Genomic DNA, 19,030 nt, shown 5'->3' on the forward strand with positions numbered 1-19,030 from the left:
GGACAATCATTATTCTCTTCACCTTCCAACCCCCCCAGGCTCCTGAAAGCTGCCCAAGGAGATGACAATCTTAGCAAAGCCATGGTTCTTGGGAAGGGGGCATTATCCTAGGCTGTCTTCATTAATGATTTTCAGGAAGTCACCAGGGACAGTGTGAGAGGTGGAGCTTTCCGAAACAACACTAACGAGGAGAAAGTTAGTCAATTGGCAGGTGAAAAGGTAGAACTTATTTATCCTCACAATCCAGGTGAAAAACAAAAACCACAGCAAACAGGAATTACTGTGAGTACAACAGACATTCAGAACCCAACTTGGCCCTGCTTGTGCTAAGCAGCTCCAGACTTAGAAATATCCAGATCCTTTTGTATTAGTGTACCAAAAAAGTGAGAGCCCACATGATACTGAAGGTTTTATTTGTTCATAAAATGGACTTTGAACATGGCCAATGTGTTCTGTAAATCTTGCTGGTATGAACCCTCCACATTGATGTGAAACCATCACACAAATATTAAGATCACAAAGAGAATGATCAGGATAAAAAACGTTTTGCAAAGAGGTTCCTGGAGAGTGCAGTGGACCTTACCAGCACTAGTTGTTATCATAACATCACTACAGATCACAACATTGCAACAACACTGGGTGAAGCTCAGGATGACAAAGTCAGGGTCAACTGGTAAAAGTGTCTCCACCAGGACAGCCTTTAAATTACATCACTGTCATTTTTATCAAAGTTACTATGTTATGCAGTTAGCATGTACCAAAAATGATGAGTTCTTAATAAAGCTGGTACTTTCACAATGTTTCATGCCCATTTAGGATACCTCAATAAGTTACTTAAAAGGTTTTAAAAAATACAAAAGGTTCTGAATAAATTTGTGCATCAACTGACTTGACCAAAAAAACCCAAAAGCCACCATCAACAAAAAATTCGAATGTAATGTAATGCACAGATGCTCTTGTTTTTTTAAAACAGTTAACATTCCAGCTTTGCAGGGTATGTTAAAACATCCTGTTCAGTCAAAGAACAATTCAAACTGGCCTTATTTATTAGAGAAATTTCATTGCTGCCCTTTGCAAAAGTAAACTCCGGGACGCCGGCACAAGAATTATTAGTGCCATATGTTTCTGAACAGGTTTCCTTCGAGGAGTTCAAAAATGCAGCTCTCTCACAAGTCAGGCTGTTCACATCCCTGAATTCATCCTGTATGTCTGATATGAAAGAAGCCTTCTGCACTGACCTGTCTGCTGGACAGGTATGAAAAGGTGTCTTAGACACTGGGATGCATGAAGAGAGGTCAGTGCTTTCTCTTACTGATGCAGCATCTTCAGCAGACCTGGAACACGCACGAGTGCCCTGGAAACCCATTCTACACTTCCCAACAAGATCATCCTTCCACTTTTTAATTGCTTCCTTCTGCTCCTCAGGGTTCAGTCTGTCAAGGTGCTTGGCTCTCAACACTGGAGATGGAAACAATGCCCCTTGAAGAACTCTGAACAAGTATCTAGAATATAAACAGGGTTTTACAGTAAGCCATTCAGAAGCAGATTCAAGCTCTTCTCAGCAATACTAAAGGACCAAACAGGAGCATGCAGGGAAAGGAGAGGAGGCATCACTCCTATCACCCAGGCTGCAGTGATTGCCCTGTAATCCCAAAGCTGCAGTAGCCCCTGCAACAATGACCTTTAGGCTTGCACACATAAATAACTGTGCCTGCAGTTTTGCACGAGAACAGGTTATTAGGACCAAGATTTTTAAAAGTGGTCACTGATTTCAGTGCCTCAGTTTTTTGCGTGTTGGACGTGACACCCCTAGGCTCTGATTGTCAGAGACAGTATGTACTTGCACTGCAGCTGAAGTCAGTGGGAGCTGCAGGCTCTCAGTTGTGCTGAAAATCAGGCCCTGCGGGTCTCAAAACAAAAACAGTCTGTTTTGGCAACTCTGCTGAAACTTTTCTGGCAGTGGGAGATTGAGTCACTTTCAAAGAACCTTATTTATAAAAAGTCTAAAAGCTTTGCATTTAGTCTACCATGAAAAATCAGCCACTCCTAAAACCAGAACCCTTACGTTTCACTCACTAGTTTGTTTGATTTAAAATAGCCAATGTGTTGAAAGCATTCTCCTGCCTTAGCTCATTATTGCTACAGAAAAAAGTCACTTCGGGGATTTACTTTTTAAATTAATTTAGGAGGGAAAGCAAGTGGTTAGTGGCACCATCTGGAGCCAGGCACAGTGCGGAAGGGATTATGTGGGCTTTACTGATACAACTCAGCCCAGGCCTACAGTACCACCATCAGCTGGTTTAGTTGCAAGGTCTGAGCCAAGGTTGAAAACCAGAGAGATATGTTTATGTCCTAAAGCAAAATGTGTATCCTATGTATGCTGTGCCCCAACCCACAATTGGGAGGGACAAGTTGTACATTCCACAGCAGTAATCTCCTAATAACTTTTAGGAATCCACAGAGATTTTTTGAACATTTTGTCCATTTACAAAAATCCTGGGTTCAAGCTTTTTCAAAAAAAGAAAACAAACATTTGAAAAAAAACTGTTTCAGTAATAAAAACAGGCCCATAAATAGCTTCTCTATGGCATGTACATGATTCGCTCTGCAGTCTTATATAACTTCTTTGGATATCAATTCTGACCTTTGAAAAGTGAATACGGTAAATTATTGACTTAAACATGAGAAACAGGATTTAGACTAAGTCATTACAGCAATTTTATACTTGTTTAAATTTAACTGGAGAAGATCCCAATTAACATTTCCTTGCATACAGATGGGCTCATTTATGCTTGCACTACCAGGCTGTGCAATTTTATATGTTCAAAAAGACAAGACCACACCACAGAGATTTATAGTATCATAGCCACAATGAAAACCAGAGCCTGTTAATACTAGTGGTTATAAAACAACAAAGTACCTCGGTAGAAGAGCAACACAAGTAGTAATGATGCAAACCAGATAAAACACTGGGTCTGTCATGTGCTTTTCCATGATCCAATAGGGATTTGATGGTGGATTACAGGTTTTGCAGGTTGCTCCAAAAGTCAGTATGAAGACAAAGTAAAATAAGATGCTACCTATCATAACAGCCATGTGTATCCAAGTCTATAATGTGGAAAGGAGGGACAGGGGAAACAAGACAAGAATCAGAGATTCAGGATTAAAGTTATTACAAACATGTAAAGTGTATATATGCATGTGTGTGTGTGCGCGCGCACGCGTGGACACACACACACACACACACACACACACACACACACACACACACTTGAACTGAAGTAAATCTAAATCAGTTCAGACAGACAGCACTCTCTTGATTTTAGATAAAATATTCCCAGGGAGAAGGGTTTCTTCCCTCTCTAGTTGACAGGAAACACAGCCATATAATTTAAATTCTACCCCCCTCAACCTTTTTTTATTTTTGTCTATTAAATATACAATTCATGATACCGTGGTACAAGACTTTTTAATGCTTCAGATGACTGCACTACTCATAAGCATCAGAGAAGGCCTTTACAAACAAGCAGGAACAAAATCTTCACATGATACCGCTACACAGTTTGATTTAAACACAGAATAACTGTATATTTGTCTCAGATTTCTTTTGTTCAGCGATATTTGTTTTGCAATATAGAGTACATTAGTTACTAAGAAAATAACCTGTTGCTGGTCCAACAGCTTGCTGACATCTCTAAATGTCAAAAGAAGTTCATTTGTGCCATTCAGAGAATAGCGCCATTAATATCATCCATAGTTTGCTAAACAAAGGGATTTTTGTGATGGTTACCGTGCCCTCCATATCCAAGATAAAAAGGCTTGGCTTATACTCACAGATCTTTAAGCCAAAAGGACTTTAGAATACAGCTTGACATTCCATCTACTGTGAAACAACTCAAGAATGAAACTGTCTTTTTTATTTATTTTTCTGCATTGAGAAAACACCCACCATCCTACATCCTCCAACTTTAAACAGAATGATTACATTCTTCTCCAGAATTATGACAAATAGTCTCTATTTTACCCTTATTTGTTTAAAAAGAAATTAAATTAATACTATCTATTGTTATCTTAGCTTGGGCAGACTTAAACACTCAGATGGCAGTTTTATGGCATAAAACAGCTCCTTTTATTCCAGCAGGGAAGACACCTTTGAATTGTTCATCTTGGCTACAAACTGCTTATCGGTTCCCAGCATTCAAAACTAGCATTCCCCATTTGTTGTTTCTGAAAATCAAGCCTTAGGAACTGATAAAGGGAGGGTATCTGTTTTCCCCTTTGCAAAACTAAACGTACAGCACCAAAGCAACAGAAGCTGTTAAGAGCAGGATTATTTTGTTATTTATTAACAATACTGGTAGCAGAGCTTGCTTGCCTTACTCATGTGAGTAATCCCATTGGCTCCAATGGGCTAGTTATAGGAGTACTTACTGCTCACATGAGTAAAATGATCAGCATTCCACCCTTAATATATTTATTTGCTTTCATATATAGAGAGTTCTTCTCTCATTAAATTTAATGAGAGTTGTATACACACACTGGGGAAAGAATATACCCTTTAGAATGCATGACGAACATTCTTACCAAAGTTTTACTCTCAATCAGGAGGTGCAGTAATATTATGAAGAGTGCTGCTGTGTTTAACGGGTTTCCAAAAGAAAAGATGTCTATGTCAGAACCACGATAAGTCTGCAAAGTAAGAGACACGCTAATTGATATATTCTATGCATATAGCCCTAATATTTTGCCATATCACATTCCACTGGGATACAAACAGCTGCAATATGGGATCAATTTACATATGCAAAATTCGAAACGGGTCCTATAATTATCCTCAATTTTAACAGTGCATGAGAAAGTGCAACCAAAAAACCCTTAGTTACTTTTAAAAACCACACCAGCAAATTAGAGAAAATGACAAGTGTATTAATACAACTCAAATCCAGTACTTACAAAGTAAGGCACAAAAAAGCAAACCAGGCTTTGGTAAAAAGCATCCAGCAAGGTGATCCAGAAAGTTGGAGGTGAATATGCCTAAAGAGGAAACACAGGAGGTACCATTGCCTCAGTGAAATGAACAAATCCCAGCAACCTCAGCAGTAATACATTTCTGACTCTGGGAAAACTAAATTCCTATCGTCACGTATAATCATCTTGTTTGCTCAAGCGCTTGGCAGCTCTACTTGCTGCACTTTAAAATGCTATTTTAAGACGATACAGACAGTGAGCCCCTCCAGGGCTAGCAAACCCCTAACCAATATCCCACATGAAGGGTCACATGTTAACATTGCACAAAAAGGAGACGTTTATTGGTTGTCTACATGGGAAAATCGACTAAAATAGCTCTTGCATAGCTTATTTTGGTCAATTTCCCCATATAGACAAGCCCATAGTGAGATGGTCATGGTAAAAATGAGAGAGCTCATTGTAGGCATACAACTAATTACCAGAGATTATACCAAGAACGGGATGTGGACCTTGGTCTTGCAGCAGGCTCTGCTAGCACATCCCCAGGACCACGTGGAGTCCCATTAATCTTGGCGAGACGTCTCTTGGGCATAGGGGGCTGCAATAGCAGATGCTGATGCAGGACCTGGATCATAGTTTGTAAACCCCTGGGGTCAGACACACTGTCGTCTTCTGCATTTTGTACAGGGCTGAGCACTGAAAAGATCTGTCCTTTGAAGAATGTAAGCTAGAGCATGTACAATATAAAAATCAACCCACTAGTGCAATATTGTGATGCAATTATTTTATAAAACATTTCCACTTGTTTTTCCATTGTGCCTTTCACTCAGAATGCCTGCCTCAATGCACTTCATAGCAAGAGATAAAGGGAAATACAATTTAACAGTGGTTCCAGAAGAGACAGCAAGGCAAACTGGACAAAAATTAGACCAAAGTTTTGTAAAAAAGCTATTGTGTTAAGCAGTAATCATTACCCCCATGCTAGGCTGAAGGGAGGAGGAAGATTTGGAGGTAATTGGGAAAAGGTGGAGAGATTCAGCATCTCAGAGGGAAGAAGGCCAAATCTTGAGGTTCTTCCAGAGATGTATTTAGTCAAATCTCTGACTTGCAAGCCACAGACTCGCAGCTATGGCCTGCATATGGAGGCTTCACAAGCATCTCATTTTGATAGATCATATGGTTTTGCAAACTTTATTACTCTATAAACCAAGTGATGCAAAATACGAAAAGTGAAACTGAACACTTTTGGGAGGTAGATACCCCTCCCCCTACAACGCCAAACTTATATTTATTAAACTCCCTGCCCCGCTCACCTCACCACCTTTTTTCCCCTTCTAAAGAAGCACTGGGCTACAGCAAGGATCTACAGCTGATGTTAGGTCATCAGCATGCTGGAGCATTTTTTAGACTAGGAGCCATTAATCTGGTGATGTCGGTTGTTGAGAAGCCTACGATGGTCAGGAAATGGTGAGTTTTAGTCTAAGGCTAGGTCTACACTACCCGCCTGAATCGGCGGGTAGAAATCGACCTCTCGGGGATCGATTTATCGCGTCCCGTCGGGACGCGACAATCGATCCCCAAATCGACGCTCTTACTCCACCAGCGAAGGTGGGAGTAAGCGCCGTCAACAGGAAGCCGCAGAGGTCGATTTTGTCACCGTCCCTACAGCGGTGTAAGTCGGCTGCGATACGTCGAATTCAGCTACGCTATTTGCGTAGCTGAATTTGCGTATCTTAAATCGACCCCCCCCCCGTAGTGAAGACGTAGCCTAAGAGTATGCTGAATGCCCCTCTAAGCCTGCTATTGCTATTGTATCAGCAAAAGCCACTAGAATATGGTACTTTACTTCCCACAAAATTCATACGAGTAAAAACTTTGCTACATCTCATGCTGAGCAAAGCAGAAATCAGGGAAAGGCTGAATGAGTTGCCTCATTTTAACTTTAAAACAATCTTTTTTCAGACTAACGTGATTGCTGATTTTAAACATGTTGTTAAAGTTTTCCTGCTTCATTACAGGCACACACGAAGTATACAGAAGGGAACTGCGAGAGGGAGGAAGCAGTGAAGTCCAGGACAGCAGGAACCAGGAGGAAAGGAACCGAGAATGATGGGATTTAGCTGAAGATGGTCCCACAAGGTGCAGTAAATTCTACTCTGTTCAGGTTCTTGCACTGTGCTCATCACTGTGGTAGCTGAGCCCTTCAATGACACTGAAGTACAGGTACCTTAGTTTCTAGAGATCTTGTGGACAGCTGTGTCTCAACCATTGTAAACTGAGCATTAGCCAATACAGAACATACTGGTAACAGAATATTCATCTAGCTCACAGCCTCAGCCAGAGCTCTCCTTCTTCCTACCCACCTCACAAGACAGCAAGAAGCCTGACTAATGACCTCTGAAAAATAGCTTTTAGTTGCATGTCCCCTCCAGATGGTTTAAGACAGGAAAGGTGTTTTAACTGATGAGGAGCATGCAGCAAAGAAAAAAACCTGAAACCAATTTTGAGTGTCTCAATCGGCCTCAGACCAAGGATTCTTTAACGTACCTGAGACTTCTGACCAGTCACATAAAGCTCAGGCAGCTGCATGAGGATCTCTGCAGAGATATCTTTGTCAAGAATGCCATAAATGATGGGTGGCACCGAAGTGAAGAGGAGGTTGAAGAAAATCAAAACCCAATAGTCGGTCATGGATGTTCCCGAAAACCCACAAAAGAACTGGTACCAGAACAGGAGGTTTACATAGGCCTAACAATTCAAAGACAAAAGAACAAACCAAAGCCCACAGCTGAGCATTATGCAAGCTCAGGAAAAAGAGGACAGATCTTATCTCTGTATTGTTACAGGTGGTCTGCAGGAAATGAAATATACACTTGCTTTCCAAACAAATATGTCCCGACACTGCACTTAAAATATAATTTTACCGGTAAAATGTCTTAATATTTCAAAACCCATTGTCCAGATGCATAACTCATTCAAATATTCCCCTTGTCACTGCCTCCCAGTAATGACTACAGATAGCTTTTTAAATAAAACAGATAAAGCTTAAGTGATTTTAAATGAATCTGGAGCAGTGAACTCATCCAAGGCAGATGGACAGGCTCAGCCCTCTGTCAAAGGAGCTTGAAAGTTGAGTCCCTTAACGCTTGTCCTTTATTTCTGACAATTATGCATTTATTCTACTGTCTCCACCTTCAAAAGCCACAAGGAAAACCAAGCAAGAATAGGTAACCAAATCGCACCCACTCACAAACTAAGAACCTTTTCCCGGATACTCTGTAGCTACATACCACATTCTTGTAGAAAAAATAAAGGATCATGTTGGCCAGCCTGGTGTAACACCAGTGACCATGGACAAGCAGCAGCTTGCTGAGGTGTTTGAACTGCGAAATTGCAAAGTCACTCGCCATCACAGCCTGCAACACACACAAAGAAAGAGTTGTGATACCTGAACAGTTAAAATACCAGACGTGAGGTGCATCAAATGCAGACAAATGAGTGGGGCATTTATATTATATTGCTACTATTTATTGTTCATATGGACTAAGGTAGCACCCAGTGCTCCGTACATATCAGAGCCCCTACATGCTAGAGGCTGCACAAACACAACTCTAACATCTCAGATGTAGGAGGCCAAGCTCTGCCTTCATGTACATCCAGGCCAACTTCATGTGGGCTCCATGTGTTGGCCAGGAACAACAGGGAGAGTTTGAGGAACAGGGTGCTCAGTAACAAGCAACAGGCTCCCTCGTCCAAGAGCACAAGCCCCTGCAGCGCTCAGCATCGGATTGCTCTTGGAAAAGCACTCCGGCTTGGGAGTGAGCTCAGAACACAAGCTGGTCCCTTCTGTGGCAATGTATTGTGTAGCCTCTAAACCTCAAAGCTGAACCCTGATTCTATTTCAATCTGAGTCCGGTTTGATTTGCAGCAGTTTTTTGTCTCCACTACCTGCATGCCTTCTTGGCCTGAGAGTCCCACTCCAGTATCAGCCACTTGGATCATACTGACATCATTGGCACCATCACCTTCCAGGGAGGGCAGGGGCGAGGGAGGGAGGGAGGGAGAGGAATAAGAAGATAATCTTAGTTGGAACACAACATGGAGGTAGCTCTGCTGGCTAATGTAGTCTACACAGAGATGGCGAGAGGAGACAAAGCTATCAGAACACTGCCCAGAATACTAAGAATTATTGTTCTAATCAACACTGTAAACTATAGAATACCCCATGAATAGAAAGCTAGTAACGGGAAGCAGTGGATTTTACAGGAAAATAGTGCCCAATGGATGTTTGCGGTTACATTTTTCAGAAACTCGCCAATACCTTGGGACAGCAGAACTGGGATCTTTGTTAACTCTAGCTCTAAGTGAAAGAGACTGGACCATTTCCTGCCTCTCCCACACATGGGATATTTGTGATAGAGAATGGCAGAAAAACTCCCCCCACGTACCCCTTAAAAAAATGAACTGATAAAGTACCAGAGAAAGCATCAGTATTACTGTTATTGCAAGCCTAGGAAGAAGGGCTTCCAGTAACTAATTTAAGGGCCAAATTCACTGGCAGTATTGACTCAGTGGAGTTACACCAGTATATGCCGGAAATGAATTTGGCCCAAGGTAGTTCAGCTCTTCCATGGGTAAAACGTATAAGAGACAGCAACAAAAATATTAAAAATAGCTCCTCTTTTTTCCAGGGAGCAGAAATAACCGAGTGCGCAGCTGGGGCGGAGACTCACCTACGGCTAGTGTCATCACTTTCAACCTGTTTCGCACCAGTTTGACCACTTCACTTTTCTGCAGGGGCGTTGCTCTGCAGCAGACCACAGCCCGGCACCTCTCCGTGAGTTCCAGGAAGATACTTTGCAGGCTCTCGTGCAGGGCATATTCTAAAGTCTTTCCATCAATAACCAGGCTGGCACTGAACTCTGGAGCTTGGGTGGAGGGAGCTGGAAAGACGCTCGCAAGTTTGGAGTTGTGATTTTTTTTTGCATACATACTTTTTTGGATGTCTTCTAAAATAGCGTTCATCAACAACGCACAGGCGTCCTTGTGTAAGGCAAAAAGAAAGGATGTTACATCAGCCTATCTTCTACCCTGACCTCAATTGGCTCTCCAGCTCTATTGTTTTTTAAAATTACAGTTGGACAGAGTTTGCTGTCTGCAGAGAAGGCCAGTTCAACCTTGTTTAAGCAGACTGGTGTGGATTTTGCACTAACCGGGAAAATATTTACTCGACTAGTATGTGAGTAATGACCATTAAGAATTCTGTAATATAAATCAGGCTTAGTTATGAGTCTTTTGCTCTCTTAATTTGTTTAGTTTGGAATGGAAACCCAGGGATACCTTTCAAATCCAGGTTAAAGGTGACCTGCAAAGCCTTCCAAAAAAATTGGCCTTGTACTACTTTTTTTTTTGCTTCTTTATAATCTATCAAAAGGCCCAAAAGATTTTTGTAAAAAAAGTTTGTGTCTGCTTCTAATTTTACCTAGACATATCAACAATGTCAAGTTTTGCTGGAGGACCTCAGAGCCTGTTTATTGTTATAGCTAACACCCTAACCAAAAAAAGCAAAGTGTTGCATCACTAACCAAGGCACCATTTATCCAAATTGTTAAGCAACTGTGGAAGGCAGATGGCTGTGAACAAAAATAAATATCCAACAATTTTTTATAGAATGACTTAAAAATCCCTTCCTTTTTCAATCTGTTGTTGCACTAATTATCCAGTTACCAGAGAATCTCCCAAAGAAGGCATGACCTGAGTTTCTAAGGTATAGTACAAGCAAACAAGCAAACACCCCTCCCTCTTAAAACATGTTCTTTAAAAATCATAAAGAACAAAATGTTATCACATGCCCAGTCCTCCCCACACACATGTATTGAGCAAGCAGCAGTATAGCAGTAAAAAAAAGACGTGGGTAAACCAATCTAAACTAAACTTTAACTAAACTCCTTATTTCCCCAAGGAGAAGTAGGTAAACTCTGTGTGCCCATGTTTACCCTCAACTACAATACTATTTTTGCAGGTCACTTAATCTGGATAATGGCTAGCCATTTTTTTCTTTAAAATTCTATCTTAAATAGCTCACAAAACAAAGAATCAAAATGCAATTAGTTATAAACATCCAGCAGATGTCACAATTATCAAGCAAGACTGATTTTGACTCCCACTGAAGTTGCAAATTTGAACACTGTTTTATTTACCAAATGACTGAACTATTTTCAAAAGGAGAAGGAAAAAAAAGATTTTTCTCCATTAAAAAATGCAAGCAGATTAATGCTCTGGATCTGTGTGTAATACCACTTTAATGAGATAATTCCTTGTGTATTAATGCTAATCAGGCAGGGCTGAGGGAAAATATGACACAGAGCAGCAAAAAATTAAATTTAACACAATTTCTATGTCAATAATTCTTTGATCAGTGACTATATTCCTAGTATACTTCAAGGTCTAGCTTTCTGCAAACATTTATAAACATGTACATTGTATCAACATCTTTTCCTAATACAAAGAGAAGTGAGACACTGAAGTCAATTTAAATACTTAACAAGCATTTAGGGGTTGTATTTAGAAACAGGTTTCTGTAAAACAGGTGTAAAATATACTTTATGCACAGGATGGGGGGAAAAGACCCTCAGTTTTTCAGTATACAAAGGACATCTTAGAAAACGTGTAATTTTTTTAAATTTTTTTTTTTAAACAGCGCTTCTAGTATAGTCTGACCATCATTTCTGGCAAAAAATTGTTTGTGGGGCGACAGGGAGGGCAATCTCATTTTCCACTCACTTTACTTAGCGATTTGAGGGTGAAGATTTTGTCATCTGGTTCCAATAACCTGCAAGCATACGCGATATTGACAGCGGTCTCTTGTTTATCTCCTGTCAGCATCCAAATTTTGATTCCAGCTTTTCGCAGTGCCTCTATAGTGTCTGAAACACCCTCCTGCAGGCGATCCTCAATCCCAGTGGCACCTGCGATAAAAAGCACGTGGATTCAAGCAAAAATTAAAAAGTCAAAACAAATAAACATGGAAAATTCTAATTAGTCATTGAGTCATAGAAATTTAGGGCTGGAAGGGACCTGAAAGTTCATTTAGTGCAGCTCCCCATGCTGAGGCAGCACCAAATATACTTAAACCATCCCTGACAGGTGTTTGCCTAACCTGTCCTTAAAAACCTCCAGTCACGGGGATTCCACAGCCTTCCTTGGAAATCTATTCCAGTGCTTAACTAGCCTTATAATTAGAAAGGTTTTCCTAATATCTAACCGAAACTTCCCTTGCTGCAGACTAAGCTAATTACTTCCTATCCTACCTTTAAGTGGGCAGGAAGAACACCTGATCACCATCCTCTTTCAACACCCCTTAACTGATCTGAAGATGATTATCATGTCCCCCTTCAGTCTCCTTTTCTTAAGGCTAAAAACACCAAGTTTTTTTACTCTTTCCTCACAGGTCAGGTTTTCTAAACCTTTTATCATTTTTGTTGCTCTCCCATTTGTCCACATCTTTCCTAAAGTGTGGGACCCAGACCTGGACATACTACTCCAGCTGGGGACTCACCCAGTACCGAGTACAGCAGGACAATTACCTCCCACGTCTTACATATAACACTCCTGTTAATACACCCCAGAATGATATCAGCCTTTTCACAACTGAATCACACCGTTGGCTCATATTCGATTTGTGACCCACTAAAACCCCTAGATCTTTTTCCCCCGGTACTACTGCCTAGCCGGTTAGTCCCCATTTTGTAGTTGTGTATTTGAATCTGCTTGCAATTTATCAAGGTAGTTTTGAATTCTAATCCTGTCCTCCAAAGTGCTAGCAACCACTCCCAGCTTGGTGTCATCCACAAATGTTATAAGCATAGTCTCCACTCCACTATCCAAGTCATTAATGAAAATATTGAATGGTACTGGAATTGGAAAAGGTTCAGAAAAGGGCAACAAAAATGATTAGGGGAATAGAACAACTTCCGTATGAGGAGAGATTAATAAGACTGGGACTTTTCAGCTTGGAAAAGAGGCGACTAAGGGGGGGGCGATAGAGGTCTATAAAATCATAAGTGTTATTTACTCCTTCTCATAATACAAGAACAAGGGGCCATCAAATGAAATTAATAGGTAGCAGGTTTAAAAACAAACACAAGAAAGTATTTTTTCACGCAACGCACTGTCAACCTCTGGATCTCCTTGCCAGAGGGTGTTGTGAAGGCCAATACTATAACGGGGTTCAAAAGGGAGCTAGATAGATTCATGGAAGATAGCCATTAATGGACCTATTAGCCAGGATGGGCAGGAATGGTGTCCCTAGCCTCCGTTGCCAGAAGCCGGGATTGGGTGACAGGGCATGGATCACTAGATGATAACCTGTCTGTTAATTCCCTTTGGGGCACCTGCCATTGGCCACTGTCAGAGGACAGGATACTGGGCTTGATGGACCTTTGGTGTGATCCAGTATGGCCGTTCTTATGTTGTACTGGATCCAGGAGAGATCTTTGGCAGGCCCCCACTAGATACAACCTCCAAGGTTCCCACAAAACCATTATTGACACTTAGTCTGTGAGCTAAATTCCCTGTAAGCTGCGCGACCACGCAGCAGCCTATTTAGCGCTGCACAGGTGCTCGGAGAACCTGCCCAGGGACCTGCCGTGGCTGGGGGAGGGGCAACCCTCCCCCGACCTAGTCCAGCCCCCAACCTGCCACAGGAGGGGCACCCCTCCCCCAACTCAGCTTGAGGCTGGATCCGGCCCCAGGTGAAGCCGAGGCGCAGTGGCCCGGCCCCAGCCATGGCTGGGGGGGGCCTTCCCCCAGCTCGGACCCAGGTACGGCTGGGGGGCCCCTCCCCTGGCTCAACCTGCTAGGGTAAAGGGGCACCTACGCTGCAGCCCCAACCCCAGAGTTCCCGCGGTGGGGAGAGTCACCTCTCCCGCCCCCCCCCCCAGCCAGGTGCTGCTGTGGGGAGAGAGCTCTCTCCCCACCGTAGTCCCGGAGCCCCCACCTGTGCCCCAAACCCATCATCCCCAGCCCCACCCCAGAGCCTGCACCCCCAACCAGAGCCCTCACCCCCTGCACCCAACCCTCTGGCCCAGTCCTGAGCCCCCTCCCACATTCTGAACCCCTCAGCCCCACCCTCACCACATGAATTTTGTTATGTGCACCAATGTGAAGGTGACGTGTCACACACCTGCTCATGTTGGTGCACATAACAAAATTCATTCCTCACATGGGGTGGGGAAAATTAAAGGGAACACTAAGTACATTTTTTCAACCAGTTTTGCACCCATTTTATAGTAATTTCATCTAGAGACCACATTTCCCTAGTTTGCTTATGAGAATGTCATGTGGGACTGGTAAATGCCTTACTAAAAATCAAGATACATCATGTCTACTGCTTCCCCTCTATCCACTAGGCCAGTAACCCTGTCAAAGGAGGAAATTAGGTTTGTTTGCATTATTTGTTTTTTTACATATCCATGCTGGTGGCTATTCCTTATCACCCTATTATCCTCTCAGTGTTTACAAATTGATAGTTAAACAATTTGTTCCAGTATCTTTCCAGATATCGAAGTTAGGCTGATTATGCCTAATTCCCTGGGTCCTCTTCATTCCCCTTTTTAAGGACAAGGTACCATGTTTGCCTCTCTCCAGTCCTCTGGGACCTCACCCATCCTCCATGAGTTCTTGAAGATAATTGCTGATGGTTCTGAGATTGCTTCAGCTACTTCCTAAAGTACCCTATGGTGAATTTCTTCAGGTCCTGCCAACTTAAATAACTTATCTAAATATTCCATAACCTGTTCTTTCCTTATCCTGGCTTGCACTCCTTCCCCCTTGTTGTGAATATTAATTGTGTTAAGTATGTGGACACAATTAACTTTTTAGTGAAGACTAAAGCAAAATGGGCATTAAACACTTCAGCCTTCTGCTTGCTCTTGTTCCTAATGTATTTATAGACCCTCTTTTCTCAGTCTCTCTTATGTCCCTCTCCAATCATAACTTATTTCAAGCCTTAGCCTTTCTGACTTTGTCCCCACATGCTCATGCTATTCTTTTGTACTGATCCTTAGCAATTTGTCCGTGTTTCCACTCGCCGCAGGATTTCTTTTTTAATTCAGGTCATTAAAGAGGTCCTGATGCAGCCACACCGGCCTCGTACTAGTCTTTCTATCTATCCTTTGCATTAGGATAGTCTTCTGTTGCACCCTAAATATTAACTTTTAGAAACTGCCAGCTCTCTTGAGCTACTTTTTCCCTTAGATCTTCTACCTATAGGACCTTCCTACTAGTTCTCTTAGTTTGTTAAAGCCTGATTTGTTAATTTTACTGTCCCTATTCTGTTGCTCTCACACCTTCCTTTCCTTAGAACCATGAAATCTATCATTTCATGATTCCTTTCACCCAAATTGCCTTCAACTTTCAGATTCAAATCCAATTCCTCCCTATTAGTTAGAATCAAGTCTAAAATATCTGTCCCCCCCGGTTAGTTTTTCCACCTTCTGAAACAAAAAACTGTCCAACACATTCCAAGAACTTATTGGACATTTTGCATTTTGCCTTATTATTTTATTATTTTTCCTGCATATGTCTGGGTAGTTAAAGTCCCCCATTAATACCAGGTCTTGTGTTTTGGTTATTTCTGTTGTTCCAGAAATAGCTCATTCACCACCTTCTCCTGATTTGGTGATCTATAGTAGACCCTTTCTGTGACATCAGCCCCGTTTCCTTCCCCCTTTTATCTTCACCTAGAGGCTTTCAACTCTTCTGGAGCTCAGAACAAATGTATACATTCTTAATGTACAATGAAACTTCTCCTCCCCTTTTTCCCTTCTTGTTCTTCCTGGACAAACTATACCCCTCTATACCAATATTCCAAACCTGTGTAATTCCAATTAAGTCATAATCTAGTTTATGTACTAATACTTTCAGTTCTTCTTATTTCTTCCCCAAACTGCTTGTATTTGTGTATAGACATCTAAGATGTTGAACGGATTCTCCCGCTGTTTCTCCTCTTGTTGCTCCTCCGAACTTATTTTCCATTCTCTCTCCCCGCAACTTTTAGCCCTCTGTCCATTGATAAGCCTTGCAAGACTGAGAACTTTCATGTGGCATTTTAGCACAATACCGGCAGATTTCAAGTTGAAAGATTGTCTGGGATTTTAGCACAATGCTGCTGTCTAACACCCAGTCTTAACAACAGACAGAACCGTGTCAGGGGACAACTCACAAGGCAGTGTATCTGAACAGCTCTGAAACACACTCGTGTCCCTGAATTAGCAAGGCTCAGGGACATGTTTTATGTCCTGTCCACACTACAAAATAGAACTGTGTTGTAACTTGCAGATACGGTTTGACTTGCAGGATATCTGGGGCATAAGAGATGCCCGCAATGGGAACTAAGTTGTAAAACTAAGCAAAGACTCCCCACATGCCAGAGGACAGCAGCTGGTTGGGTAGAACCATAACTTACTGGCTTTCACTCCACAATGACAGAGCAAACCCATCTGTGACTGCATGGTTGAAAGAAAAAGCATTCACTGTACGGACTTGTCTTTCCTTCCTAGTGCCCAGTTCTGATAGACAATGAACTGCAATGCAGCGGAGGACTGAGATAGGGTAATGGGGACATGGGCCCTATGGTCAGATAAACTCTTGCTACTGCTGTTTCATCAAGCAGCTGCCACACAGCTGATTGGCCAGCGGCCAACCATGCACTAGGAGACAATGCCTTCAAGACCCCTGCTCTTTCAGTGGCTGGAAGTCATTTCACTCAGACTCAGCTGGCAGGCGAGAGGAACAAAAAATTATCTTCAGGGTTGGGAGAGTACATTGTCTTAATACAGCCCTGCTGCAATATTGCTTCCTTCTCCATCTAATCTAGGGCAGATTAGAAGTATATACTGCTGGAACCCAGCTTTGTGCACAGTGCAGCACCATAAAGAAACAAACACCCCCTATGGCACAGAAAGGATATTCTTACTGGAAATTACATTTTATTTCAATAGAGATTTTAATAAAGTGATTTAATTTTGTAACTGTGGGGCCCCCCCATCACCTGGTACGCCAAAGGACTGGGACTCCCTGTACATCAGCATGGACTCCACCCTTCTCTATGGGATCTCTTCAACCAGGGACTATGGACTATCTCAAGCCTCTGTTTGTGACCTTGATAGTAACTGGATTGACTCTACCTGTTTGCTCTTCATTCTCTAATGCTACTTCTACACTGCACACTACTTGCAGCGGTGAGTCTATCTGGTGCGTAGCTACATGCTGCAGCGAAAAGCAGGCTGCATCCACACTGCAGTGTGTAGCTACACATGTCAGTGAAAGGCTCTCACAGAGAGGGAGGCAGCAGGGAAAGGCTCCTGCAGCGGGGAGCTGTCAGCGCCCATATCCACTCACCACTAGGCACCCCCTTGTGGCCAGGCATGGCATCGCAGCTCTCTCGCCATACTAGTGCCCCCTGCTGAAAGCCACTGCAGCACTGTGGTGGTTTCTCTCAATAACTCGGCCCTCCAACTGGGTCACAGTCTTTAGTCCACCCCTTCTAGGGTCACAGTTGTTCCATATAACAGTCCAAAAAGATTTTTACACAAAAACAGAACCTTCTGCCCTCTCTGGGGCTATTCCTCAGCCTCTTCCTTGTTTGATCAGGGTCTTTCCCAGGCCTCCCTGCTTGGAGAGCTCTCTCTCCTTATTGACTCAGGGCCCTGCAGGAATCTTCTTGCTCCCTGGACTCTCTATAGAACAGAGGTCCCCAAACTGTGGGGTGCACCCCCCTAGGGAACATGGAGGAACATTCAGGGTGGCAGAGCTGAGGCCTGGGCCAGCCCCCATGGGGGGCAGGAAAGGAGCCCCACCCAGCTCTGCTCCTTGCCATAGGGAAGCACTGCTTGGGCTGTAGAGAGCTGTGATGGGTTCAGCAGTGTCTTTACTCTACTCACCTTAGCAGTGCCTCACTGTCCACATTGCTCTTTATACCCATGCCAGGGGGTGTGTGGTGTATGCACTCTCCACGCTACCAAAAAGTATGCTGCAGTGTAGATGTACCTTAAGGATGGAGCTGCTGTCATTTCCCAGCACTAGTTCCCTCACTCTTACTGCAGCTACACCATGTGGTATTATTTAAGAAAACAAGGGGAGGAAGAGAAGCAGGAAGAAAAGCACTTATCCTCCCACCTAGCACTAGTCACTGACCCTCTTGCCTAGGCTGGAGGAAGTGTTGAGCTGCCCTGCCACAAGGGGAGCTCCAGAAGAGACTGTACCTCAAGGAGCACAATCCCTTTGCCAGCTCTGCACAGGGGGAGCCCTTACATTGCTTCAAGAAAGCCTACTCCCTGCTATGCAGCCAGCTTTGCAGATGAGCGCTATGGCCCTGTGTGACAGTCTGTACCCCTACGCTCACCACTTTCATAGAATTATGATAAATTGTGTACAAAATATGCTTTGTGAACTACCACTTGGAAAAACTCACAATTTGCTGATCATCACTGTCCTGGTAAAATACATGTAGCAACATTCAAGTATCAGAGGGGTAGCTGTGTTAGTCTGAATCTGTAAAAAGCAACAGAGGGTCCTGTGGCACCTTTAAGACTAACAGAAGTATTGGGAGCATAAGCTTTCGTGGGTAAGAACCTCACTTCTTCTTATGCTCCCAATACTTCTGTTAGTCTTAAAGGGGCCACAGGACCCTCTGTTGCTTTTCGTGTAGCAACATTGTATGTAAAGTTATGGGATTCTACTGTGTGATATTGCTGGGACATGTTCAGGAGGGCAGTCACAAACCAGTTTTCCAGAGACAAAAGGCTAGTCAACGCCTCAGCCACGGGTCAATTAGATCAAATGGACCATACCCTGATTAAGTGGCCAAGAGAGGGTGAACAAAAATCTACATCTTCAACAAAGAAACAGCTTGAGGTTCCTGTCCACACAGACTTTCTGTCTCCTGCACCTCAGCTGAAGATGATTATTGTGCAAGAGAAGAGAGCAAAAGTCCCAAATCATCTCTCCCTTACTCTCTACATACGGCATTATCAACACCTGAGGAACAAAGGAAGCAGCA

At 42.8% G+C, this 19,030-nt stretch overlaps 1 protein-coding gene across 5 annotated transcripts in view; it reads right to left on the bottom strand.

The window, feature by feature from the left end:
- Nucleotides 1–396: 396 nt before the first annotated feature.
- Nucleotides 397–19,030, bottom strand: part of ATP10D (ATPase phospholipid transporting 10D (putative)) — a 102,613-nt gene continuing 83,979 nt past the window's right edge. For all 5 annotated transcript variants that reach the window (XM_026647946.2, XM_026647947.2, XM_026647948.2 and 2 more), the window contains 9 exons: nt 11,752–11,936; nt 9,702–10,011; nt 8,917–8,993; nt 8,259–8,384; nt 7,516–7,716; nt 4,954–5,034; nt 4,585–4,689; nt 2,921–3,108; nt 397–1,502 (listed from right to left, as the gene is read on the bottom strand). In XM_026647946.2, the coding sequence (XP_026503731.1) occupies nt 974–1,502; nt 2,921–3,108; nt 4,585–4,689; nt 4,954–5,034; nt 7,516–7,716; nt 8,259–8,384; nt 8,917–8,993; nt 9,702–10,011; nt 11,752–11,936 (1,802 nt within the window). In that variant the 3' untranslated portion in view covers nt 397–973. The remainder of the gene's footprint in view (nt 1,503–2,920; nt 3,109–4,584; nt 4,690–4,953; nt 5,035–7,515; nt 7,717–8,258; nt 8,385–8,916; nt 8,994–9,701; nt 10,012–11,751; nt 11,937–19,030) is intronic.

The sequence above is a fragment of the Terrapene carolina genome, unplaced genomic scaffold (assembly GCF_002925995.2).
Source record: "Terrapene carolina triunguis isolate 2854851 unplaced genomic scaffold, T_m_triunguis-2.0 Scaffold66, whole genome shotgun sequence".
Classification (NCBI taxonomy): Eukaryota; Metazoa; Chordata; order Testudines; family Emydidae; genus Terrapene; species Terrapene triunguis.